Raw genomic sequence first — 12,278 nt, 5'->3', positions numbered from 1 at the left:
AGCTTCCTGAAATATCTAAACTCCGGCACCTGCAACAACCATTCCTGTCCCTGCTCTATCCGTGTCTCCGAAATGGCCACAACATCGAAGTCCCATGTACCAACCCATGCCGCAATTTCACCCACCTTACTCCGGATGCTCCTGGCATTGAAGAAGACTCACTTTAAACCACCTTTCTGCCTGCCGGTACTCTCCTGCAACTTTGAAACCTTACTCATGACCTCACTACTCTCAACCTCCTTTATCCTGGAGCTACAATTCAGGTTCCCAAGCCCCTGCTGAACTAGTTTAAACCCTCCCGAAGAGCATCAGCAAATTTTCCCCCCCAGGATATTGGTACCCCTCTGGTCCAGGTGTAGACCATCCCTTTTGTAGAGGTCCCACCGGCCCCAGAATGAGCCCAAATTATCCAAAAATCTGAAACCCTCCCTCCTGCACCATCCCTGTAGCCACGCGTTCAACTCCTCTCTTTCCCTGTTCCTCATCTCGCTATCACGTGGCACGGGTAACAACCCAGAGATAATAACTCTGTTTGTCCTAGATCTAAGTTTCCACCCTAGCTCCCTGAATTCCTGCCTTACATCCCTATCCCTTATCCTACCTATGTTGTTGGTACCTATGTGGACCACAACTTGGGCTGCTCCCCCTCCCCTTAAGGATCCCGAAAACACGATCCGAGACATCACGGACCCTGGCACCTGGGAATCTAGATTGACAATCTAGTTGTGCGAGACCCTTGGGGATGAGCAACCATAATATGGTAGAATTTTTCATCAAGGTGGAGAGTGAAGTAGTTGATTCTGAGTCTAGGGTCCTGCATTTTAATAAAGGAAACCATGATGATATGAGGCATTGATCGATTGGGAAGGTTACTTAAATGGATGACAGTGGACAGGCAAAAGCAAACATTCAAGGTGTGCATGGCAGAACTACAACAATTGTTTATTCCTGCCTGGCACAAAGGTAAACTGGGAAAGTTGGCCAATCCATGACTTACAAGGGACATTAGAGATAGTATTCGATCCAAAGAAGAAGCATACAAATTTTCCAAGAAAAACAACAGGTCAGTTTAGAATTCAGCAAAGAAGGACCAAGGGGTTTATTAAGAAGGGAAAAATAGAGCACGTCAGTAAGCTTGGAGGGAGCATAAAAAGATTGGTGAAGACAAATATAGGTCCCTTACAGTCAGAAACAGAGGAATGTCTAATAGGGGACACCAAAATGGCTGAGCAAGTAAACACATACTTCGGTTCTGTCTTCACAAATGAGGACACAAATCAGATACCAGAACTGTTGGGGAATGCAGAGTTTATTGAGAGGGAGGAACTGAAGGATACCAATATCAGGAGAGAAATGGTGTTGGGGAAATTGATGGGGTTGAAGGCTCATAGATCCCTAGGGTCTGATAATCTACATATCAGAGCATTACGGAAGTGGCTCTAGAAATAATGGATGCATTGGTGGTCATCTTCCAGGATTCTATAGGCTCTGGAACAGTTCCTGCAGATTGGCTTTTGGAGATTAGCTGATGAAACTCCACTCTTTACAAAGGAAGGTCGAGAGAAAACAGGGAATTATCGACCAGTCGGCCTGACGTCAGTTGTGGGAAAATTCTAGAATCAATTATAAAAGACTTTATAGCAGAGCACTTAGAAAACAGTGGCAAGATCGGATAGAGTCAGCATGGATTTATGAAAGGGAAATCATGCTTGGCAAAATCATGCTCGAGTCCAAAGATGTGTAGGTTAGGTGGCTTGGCCATGCTAAATTGCCCTTAGTGTCCAAATAAAAAAGCCTAGGTGAGGTTACTGGGTTCCAGGGATAGGGTGGAGGTGTGTGGCTTAAGTGGGGTGCTCTTCCCAGGGCCAGCGCAGACTTGATGGGCTGAATGGCCTCCTTCTGCGCTGTAAATTCTATGTTCAACTGGAATTCTTTGAGGATGTAACTAGTAGAGTTGATAAGGGAACCAGTAGATGTGGTATATTTGGACTTTCAGAAGGATATTGAGAAAGTTCCACATAAGAGATTAGTCTGTAAAATTAAAGCACATGGGATTAGGGGTAGTGTATTGCGAAGGATAGAAAACTGGTTGGCAGACAGGGAACAAAGAGTAGGAATGAACGTGTCTTTTTCAAATTGGCAGACCTGACTAGTGGGGTACCGCAGATTTAGACGAGGGAACAAAATGTAATATCCAAATTTTCAGATGACACCAAGTTGGGTGGGAGAGTGATCAGTGAGGAAGATGCAGAGATCCTTCAGTGGGATTTGGACACGTTGAATGAGTGGCCAAATGAATGGCAGATGCAGTATAATTTGGAGAAATGTGTGGTTATCCACTTCGATAGCAAAAATGAGAAGGCAGACTTTTTTCTGAATGGCCATAAATTAGGAGAGGGCAATGTGCAACGAGACCTGGGTGTCCTCGTACACATGTCACTTTAGGTAAGCATGCAGGTACAGCAAGCAGTAAAAAAAGGCAAATGGTAAGCTGGCCTTCAGTGAAAGAGGATTCGAGTACAGGAGCAGTGATGTCTTGCTGCAATTATATACGGTCTTGTTGAGGCCACACCTGGAATATTGTGTGCAGTTTTGGTCTCTGTAATGACCTCCAATTGGCATTATTGGTAGGCCAATTGGAGTATGAGCTCCCTCAATGATAGCTCATTGAGGGGGCCCATATAATGCAAACACGGCTGGGAAAAAGATTCCATCCAGTAACAGCTCATAACAACCAGAAGAAGGCTATAAAAAGCTTTGTATAAATCACTTTTGCTATTATCTTTGAAGCGTTGCAGCTATTTTCCCAACTCAATCATTGCTTTGTGAGCAGTGCTTAAGTAAATCCAAGAAAAATCTGAAAGAGTTTAGCAGTGCCACGATTGCAGTGAAGGAGCAACCCAAAACCAGCTGAAGCAGTGGCCATTACAGGAACAGCAGCTCAGAGCTAAATTAACTCCATAAGTACTGGAAGAAACTTGAAAATATGTCAAACGCCCCACATAGCATTAAAAACCCTGCAAAAATCTAAAACATGACCATATTCAACTGGAAACAATCCAAATTTACTTGAAACACATCAAGCTGTATTTTCTGGAACTCAGTATCTCTGAAATAGATAAGCTATTAAAATTAAAATTGCTCAAGGCAATCAAGGCCTTGGCAGACTGAACATGCGAGGTTTGTCTGATGACCATCTTAAAATTCCAGGTAAGATATAGACAATTCTCAGAAATAGATTACCAGCGAAACTCAATTTCAGAATACATTATTTGGAATTCATGTCCTTTAGGCAATGGCCGACAGACCGCTGATCTATTCCTGTGTAGGTTCGGAGCCAAGGAGCATGATTATGATTTCAAAGTAAGAAGTCTTACAACACCAGATTAAAGTCCAACAGGTTTGTTTCGATGTCACTAGCTTTCGAAGCGCTGCTCCTTCCTCAGGTGAAGTAGCAGAGCTAACCAACTGAATATTCAAGTGTGAAATAGCATTTATTCCAAAGGAAGTATTTCAAAAAGACCTCTTGTACCAACCCAAAGATTGCGCTGTGGAAGCATTATACAAAAGCAGCCACAAGTACGAAGCCATACTATTGAGTCGGCAGAATCTACAGACTATGGGTAATTCATTCATCATTGGTCCAGTTGTCAGTGTAGGCAAGTGTACTGACCAATGCGGACAGTGTGGTCTCACATATGTACCCAGAAAATGCCGAGCATTCAACGCTGTAAGCAAGGTATGTGGCACCAGAGGACAGTGAGAGTGCCAGTGTAGAAGACAATCCTAGAATTTACAATGCAGAAGGAGGCCATTCGGCCCATCGACTATGCACCGGTCCTTAGAAAGAGCACCCTGCCCACATCTCCACCCAGTAACCCTACTTAACCTTTTGGACACTAAGGGGCAAATTAGCATGGCCAATCCACCTAGCCTGCACATCTTTGGACTGTAGGAGGAAAGCGGAGCACCTCCGGAGGAAGCCCACGCAGACACGGGGAGAAAGTGCAAACACCATACACACAGTCACCCGTGGCCAGAATTGCACCTGGGACCCTGGAGCTGTGAGGCTCAATGGCCAGAACAAATGGTTCAACCCCATGAGAGGCCACAAGCAGACAGGAACAGTATTCCTAACAACAAAGACCACTCAGATGCAGAGCTCATTGCAGCTTTGACCAAATATGGACCAAATAACTGAATTTCAGAGGTGAGGTGAGTTAGGATTGAACAAGTGTGGCGTCAAGGACCCCGAGCAAAACTGAAGTCAATAGGAATCGGAGGGGAAAACTCTCCACTGGCTGGAATCATAACTAGCAAAAAGAAAGACAGTTGTGGTCGTTGGAAGTTAACCCTCTTAACCCCAAGGTAGGAGTTTCTTGGGGTTGTGTCCCAGGCAAAGCATCTTAAGTTACTTCATCAGTGATGTTCTCCCATCATAAGCTCAGAAATGGGGATGTGCACTGATGATTGCAGTGTTCAGTTCCAGTTGCAGCTCCTTAGATGGTGGAACAGTTTGTGCCTGCCTGCAGCAAGACCTGGACAGCGTTGTGGCTGAAAAATCGCAAGTAATATTCACTCCACTCAAGCGGTCAGGCAATGAGCATCTAAAACAATAAAGCATCTGACCATCTCCCTGGAACATTTAATGGCATTATCTCTCTGAATTCCCCCACCATCAACACTCTGGGGGTCACCATTGACTAGAAAGTTAATTGACCCAGTTATGTAAGTACTGTTGCCAAAAGAGCAAAAGAGGTTGGGAATTCAGCAACAGGTGTATCACCTTTTGACTCTCTAAAGCCTGTCCATCATCTACAAGGCACAACTCAGGAATGTGATGGAATGTTCTTTACTTGTCTTGATTAGTGTGACTCCAATAGCTCTCAACCTGTTGAATAGCACTCCCTCCACAACAAGCATACCATAGCTGCAGCACGCACCATCCACACAATGCACTGCACCAAGTCTCCTTTAACTGCACCTTCCAAACCTGTGGCCTCCACCAGCGGAAGGACAAGGGCAGTGGGCGCATGGTAACACTTGCAGTTGTACATTCCCCTGTTATTCGCACATGATCCTGACTTGGAACTATATCGCCGTTGCTTCACCGTCACCACTTCAAAATCTCCCAAACATCACTCTGGTTGCACTTACTCCACGTGGACTGCAGCAGTTCAGAAGGTAGCTCACCACTACCTTCTTAGGGGCATTCGGGGCGGGCACTAAATGCTGTCCTTGCCACCAATGGCCACATTCCATGAAAGATTTTTTAAAAACAAAGGAGAAAAGAACTGGGTATGCCGATGGGTTGGATGGACATAGATAGGAGAAGGTTTTGTGGAGTATAAGCACCAGTATAGACCAATTGGACTGAATGATCTGTTTTGGCACAGTAGATTCGATGTGAATTACTTTCAGTCTCCTGTTTTTAATGGTTAAAAGAGGAGTTCCCATTCCTTAAGGCACTGACAGACCTATTCCAAATAAAATTATGACCCAAGAAATCCATGGCCAGAAGGAATGTTTATACAATTGCAATTCATCACTTCTTGATTAATGTAAGGTCTAGTCCAGACAGCAGGGGGTGCTCACAACCCATTAGGTAAGCCTGAAATTGTTGTTAATGCATTCAGGGTTTTTAGATTGTCTGCAACATTGCGATCTTTCCAGCTCGTTACCTGTCTTTCTTTCAATCAAACTAACCTGCTTGGTTGCGCTAATTTTGCAGCTTGCATTTCCACCACTCAGGTTCACATTGTACTGAATATCGTGACTGAAACCGTCCATCGGTGCTTTCATTGGCTGGCAGTTGTTTGTATTAATTTGCTGGCACAGTGAGAGGTTAACAATGTGATTTGTGTGTGAAGTGAATACAAAGTTTTGCAAATAAATGGTGTGAGAAATACAGTTCAGTCTGTGGCTTTGCTGTTCCTGTGAATTTATTAATCCCCTGACTAGCTGGCACTGTTGCCTGTGTCCGATGTCAAGTCACCTTTTACTGTCTCTAAGCAACAGCTCAGGCACACCAGTGTTCAAAAGAGAGGATAAAAAAATAACTGAAATCTTGGAACTTTTCAAACAAATCGTGTTAATGCTGGAACTGCACAGCAAATCACTTAATGTTTAAGTGAGAGAAATAAGCAGATGACCATTTTGTGCATGACCTGCCAATGGAATCGCTTAGCACCAAATCGTTAACTTGTCTGTCCCTTTCCAATGCTGATATTTGTGTGTTCTTCATTGTTGCTCCTCCTACCCTGCAGGCATCAAGTCAAGCTGCAATACAATACCAAAAAATGCCTTTCTGCTCTAGTGTCTAACTTGAATTATCACTCTTCCTATGTGAGTCCAATCTCTGAGAATTGGCATGCTCTTTTACCATATGGAACTCACAACCAGGTACAGTTCTCACCTTGCCACAAACCCATACATCAACATGTTCTAGCAGGCCTCACTCTAAAGATTGGGTCAACAACATCAAGTTAATTTTTCACCTCATATGTTCAGGGACACAGATATAAATGCTGAACATTTTCTACCATCATCCCAGCTCCTGCATTGGCTCATCTTTGAGCTGCAACAGCCTGAGGACGTTTGAACTGTAACTTGTGCATGCAGCCTGAAGTGGGTGGTACGTAGAGGCTGGGGGTAGGAGGGGAGGGTACTGGTCAAGCAATTTTCATGGCTGAACCTCATTTGAAAGAATTTGCTGAACTGCCAGCCATTCCTTTTAGACAGCTCACTGATCTTGTGTCGAGAATTACAGTGAACGATTGATATCAATAGGCCTGCAGGAGCCCTTGAAGGGAAGAGGTAGAATTCGAGGATGTGGACATCGGTGGCAAGGCCAGCATTTGTTGCCATTGCCCTTGAACTGAGTGAGGCCATTGCAGAGGGCAAATAAAAGTCAACCACTTTGCTATTGGTCTGGAATCACTTGTAGGCCAAATGGGGTAAGAATGACCAATGTCCTTTCTTGAAGGACATATAATGAGCCAAATGAATGATAGTTTCATAGTTACCATTACTGAGACTGGCTTTCAATTGCATATTTTATTAATTGAGTGTAAATTCGACCAGCTGCCGTGGCATTTGAACCAATGTCCCCAGAGCATTAGTCTGGGACTCTCACATGGATGTCCAGTGACATTACCACTATGCTACCATCTCCTTCAGTTGGCAGTTGCAAGATGGACACAGAGATAAAAATGATGCCAGTGATCATAACAATGTCATCTGACCTGGGCTGGCATTTACAATTGATGCCCTAGCAGGAGCTTTGACAATCTCAAAATTGGATTGGATGGACAACACTTCAGTTGACCATACAGTTTTGACTTTGTTAACACACTGTTTTTAGGCGCTGAAGAGGATGCGGACACAAAGACAATCACCCAGTGCTACTTTATTAATTGAACCAGTGGAGGATTACATTTTTTGTTTTCATTTCGGTATAACGGGTCCAACAAGATGAGAGTAACATGTATTGGAGTTTGAGAGAGATTAAAGTAAATGTAAACCGGTGGTGAATCTTAGGGGGCAATGCTAGCCTTTTTTAACCAATCCCACTGGCAGGAAATTGATTAAATCAAAGTAATAAGAAGTTAATTCATGCCAGGTCTAAATCAGAAAATTGATTTGATTCGCCAGTTTCCTTCTGGGTGGGTTAGGTTGAAATTATTTCACTTTATGTCGGAGATCAGTTCCAGTTTTGCACATGATTTGTTAAGAGATGGAATAGTGCCAGTTTGTGATTATTTTCTAGTTTGAGTTTGCTGCCCATCCATTCTTCGACACGAGAGTGTGTTCTTTTTAAACTGGGTTCCTGGATAAAGTAAATGGATAGTTCAAGATTGATATTTAATAAATGCATTTAACTTCAATGTACTTCTCTGTCTGATCATAGTGAGATTAATAATTAGCACTGCTTAGTGAGATTGTCAATGAGATTTCATTGTTACCAAATCAGATCTCTCTTCTTGCCCCCTATCTAATTTTAAACTTGACGAAGTATGTTGGTATTAGATTCGCTTGAGGTGAAATTGGTCTCCGGCCAAAATGTGGAACTGGTCAGAGCAAATGACACCCCAATTTATTTTCTGTGGGAATTCTGTCGGTGAAACAAATGGGCTGCTAATTCTCTACTGCCCATTTTACACTTTCATCAAAGATTGATTTTGCATTCGTTCTGTTTTAAGTCAGAATTTTTTTTTAAAGTCCCGAACATGAATTAAGTGCACATGGGCAGCACGGTAGCCTTGTGGATAGCACAATTGCTTCACAGCTCCAGGGTCCCAGGTTCGATTCTGGCTTGGGTCACTGTCTGTGCGGAGTCTGCACATCCTCCCCGTGTGTGCGTGGGTTTCCTCCGGGTGCTCCGGTTTCCTCCCACAGTCCAAAGATGTGCGGGTTAGGTGGATTGGCCATGATAAATTGCCCTTAGTGTCCAAAATTGCCCTTAGTGTTGGGTGGGGTTACTGGGTTATGGGGATAGGGTGGCGGTGTTGACCTTGGGTAGGGTGCTCTTTCCAAGAGCCGGTGCAGACTCGATGGGCTGAATGGCCTCCTTCTGCTCTGTAAATTCTATGATATGTACTTTAACTCTGTAATAATGAAAACCATGCCTTTATGGTGCATTTATCGTGTGTCAAATTTGCCATGAGGCAGAAATAAGATGAGACAGATGTACAACTTCCATTCCATTTTTGACATTAATATAACTGTCAGCATATTGTTCTAGGTTTATTTGACTATTTTCTGAAAATCGAAGCTACATTTGTGCTGCCTCCAATATATATCATTTCCAATGCTTTATGGTTTATCAATCACTTCCAGAACTGCAACCACATCTTGGTATCCTATCTTCATTTATATTTGCAACATTTACTTCTAATTGATAGCTTCATGTGTCCAGGCACTGCTTTTTATGTCAAAACAAGTGAAAAATGACATTGCACCTAACCTGTGGAATAGTATTTTAAAATATATGGATGCATGTTTAATATCATCATTAGAACCTAAATAGAAGAAGGTGCTTTTTAATTGGTTTTCCTCTTGTCTATCTTTATCTGAATCACTGTTCTTATTCTCTGTCCTTTCCAAATGTCTGTCTTACCAATTGCACTATTTTCCTGTGTCCGCCTTCCTCCTTACTTATATCGATCATAGCCACTGTCTTGATTTCCCTGACCAGCATTGATATTTCAGTATTTTGCTTGCCCTTTCCTTTGCTGATCTTGATGTCTTCTTTGCTAGCATTTTGTGAATTTACTAGTCGGGGTAGGGTACAGTAGTAGTTACGTTGCCAGTCTGGTAAACTGGAAGACTGGACGATTGATCTGGGGGACACAAGTTCAGATTCCATCATGGCAGCTGGGGAATATTAATCAAATAAATCTGGAATAAAAAGCCAATGTTAGTTATGGTGAGCATGAAACCACTGCATTGTTGTAAAAGCCCATCAGATTCACTGATGCCCTTTCGAGAAGGAAATCTCCTGGTGCGGCCGATTTGTGATACCAGGCCCAAAGCAATGTGGTTGATTCTTGACTGTCCTTTGAAGTGGCCTATCAAGCCACTCAGTTCCATTGAAGCAGGTGTCTCACCACCTCCTTTGAGGGCAATTTGGCATGGGCAATAAATATTAATCTTGCCAGCTGTGCCTACATCTGGTTAATGAGTAATTAGAAAAATATCATTTGGCTCCACGCTTTGCTATTTCTTTTTGTGATGTTGATGTTTGCTATATCTTGCAACCTCCTTTATTGCTGTTGAATATCTATTGCACTTGGGCTTCCAACTCTTTTGCACTCTTAATCTATCCATTTATTGATCTTTTTGCTTGCTCTCTCCTTCACTTGTTCAACTCTCTTTTATTTGTGACAAAGACTTGTCTCCCCCACCCCCCCGCCTCCCAATCCTTCTTTCTCCTCACAGCTCTTATTCGAACCTTTCCTCCACTCTCTTGAATGCATTTTGCTCTTTGTTCTCTGATGCCTCTTTCACTCAACTTGGACTCCCAGTCTCCTTCGTTTGCATCTTTTCCTCCTGCTCTCTTTCTGGAGGTAATTACTTTTTTTCCCCCACAACCAAGAATGCTGTTGCCTTCACCTAAATTGCTTTATTTGTTGGGGCTTCTGCAATCTAGTATTTGACTGAAATGATATTTAAAAAAATACTGGTGACTGAAGACATTTTATTTTCAAACCTGCTGACCTGACAGCGGTGAGTTTCTGAAAGAGAATCCAGCTTCTTGGAGACAGACTGCACAACCTCAATTGTGTTTTTTTGGTGGGCTCTACAGTTTAATGTCACTCTGCACTTCCTCCTCCTTAGTAATCACCCTGTGATTCATTGTACAGCTACCAATTGATTTTCTTGGTTTTAAGCATCTCCTGAACACAAACCAGTTCAAGGTGATGGAACTGGCCGGTATTGATCACTTTAATGTGTGTTTTTACACAGTTGTCAACCAATCAGAACTTTTCTGTATTAAGTATGCATGATGCAAGTGATAATGAATGCGGCTGTGCATTGGCTCAACAAGTTGCCAATTGGCTGAGGAAGCAATAGCTCACCTTGTGCTTTGGTCCTATCATCTTTCTCTTGACATATATTTTTGTTGCAAAAACAGGACAGAAAAAAAATCATTTGCCTTTATATTACACTGAAGATTTACTTTTTTGCATTTCCATATTTAATTTCCTTGTTTAGTTTTTTTCAGTCTTTTTATTACTTATTTTTATGGTTTTCCCCTCTCCACCAGCCTTATGGTCCAGTTGAATATGACATCACAATACCTTTCAGGTATCCTCAGTTGAACTTCAACTATTCCCACTCAGCAATTGAGGGTAACTTCTGTCAAAGGATGATTGAACAGTTGGAGACTCGCAGCATGAAAACTCTCTGCATTGATGCCAAGGTCTGATTACGAGCACTGAAAACTGATACACCGACAAAGTGCTCCGGATGCATCCTTTTCTGTTTGTGCCTTGATCGCAGTCAGCAGGTCCTCCTCCCTGACAGGAATACCATTGACTGCAGGCTAATGAGCAGTGGAGAGGAGAGAGAGATGGGGCCTGGAAGCAGAGTGCTTCATTGGCCCCACGGGTAAAGCTCATTGCATGATGCATTCATTTGTTCTTGTAGGCTTTGACTGTAGTTAGCAAATGTAGCTTAGAAGCGCCGGGAAATTACAAACAAAAAAGTCCTGTATCTCATACTGCTCTGGTTCTTGACTAGGTGGCTGGAATGCCTGGTCGTCTTGGGGTGACTGTACCAAGTCGTGTGGGGGTGGATTGCAGACCCGAAGCAGGACCTGCCATTCCCAGTTAGAGGAAGGGTTTGTTTGTGAAGGAATTTCAGAAGAAGGAAGATTATGCAATAAGCAGCCTTGTAATAGTAAGTTTCAATTCTTTTATAGGAAAATGAAGACTGTATAGTTTGGCCTCTTGATTTAGCTGTTCTCCAAGATTCTCCCTCTATTCTCCTTTTCGACCTTTGCTTTCTACTTGAGCACTTTCACACATCCTCCTTGTGACAAAATCAAAGCACAAATGTCTTCTCCTGTTTTCGCGCCATAGTCCATCAGACCCAGCACCAACCGTTCTCCCAACCCCATCACCCAATTCAACTCAATACAGTACAGCACTGTATTTTAAATACAAAGTCCAGCACATTCCTCCTGTCCCTCAGCCACCATTTCTGAGCCACTCTTACGAAACAGGCCAACGGCCGACTCAGAATAAGTTCCTAGAAAAATGGTCAATTTCAAATTGGCTGTCTCAGAACTCGTGCAAGAAATTCCCCAATATTAATGGAGAGAATAGTTCTAGCTGACCTTATGATAGCCTTCTTCAAAGCTTCATAATGCTCATCTATAGGGTTGTTCCACTGGACTGCAATCTCAGTTCTGGCTTGGTTTGTTGGGACTGGCCACTGTCCTGGTCTGACCTCAAGGGATGGAACTGTCCCTCATTCTAACATTTTCTTTCTTTTTGTTGGAATTTGTCACCCTGTTTGCTATTCACACTCATGAGTCACTCCCTTTACTCCACTCTTAATCTCATCCCATATTTCACTCATTTTCCTGAGCATTACTGTTTTCATCTTACTTTTCTTATGGCCTAAAAATTTAAAGATGCATGTAGTAATTGCAATGTGTGTTATACTACTGTCTGATTTCTGTGTTGTTTCAAATATGCTTAATACTGTTGAATTAAGGAGGAGACTTGCCATCAATATCCCTGCTAATAACCTGCCATAAAGAATTATGT

At 42.8% G+C, this 12,278-nt stretch overlaps 1 protein-coding gene across 12 annotated transcripts in view; it reads left to right on the top strand.

Moving 5' to 3' along the window:
* The window catches only part of adgrb1a (adhesion G protein-coupled receptor B1a), an 888,347-nt gene that overhangs the window by 223,142 nt on the left and 652,927 nt on the right, over positions 1 to 12,278 (top strand). For 11 of the 12 annotated variants that reach the window (XM_072468272.1, XM_072468276.1, XM_072468275.1 and 8 more), the window contains exon 3: positions 11,245 to 11,403. The exons of the other annotated variant lie outside the window; for it this stretch is intronic. In XM_072468272.1, the coding sequence (XP_072324373.1) occupies positions 11,245 to 11,403 (159 nt within the window). The remainder of the gene's footprint in view (positions 1 to 11,244; positions 11,404 to 12,278) is intronic. 12 annotated transcript variants of the gene reach the window in all.

This window comes from Scyliorhinus torazame, chromosome 11, assembly GCF_047496885.1.
Source record: "Scyliorhinus torazame isolate Kashiwa2021f chromosome 11, sScyTor2.1, whole genome shotgun sequence".
In the NCBI taxonomy this organism is placed as follows: domain Eukaryota; kingdom Metazoa; phylum Chordata; class Chondrichthyes; order Carcharhiniformes; family Scyliorhinidae; genus Scyliorhinus; species Scyliorhinus torazame.
This window is presented reverse-complemented; position numbering and strand designations above follow the sequence as displayed.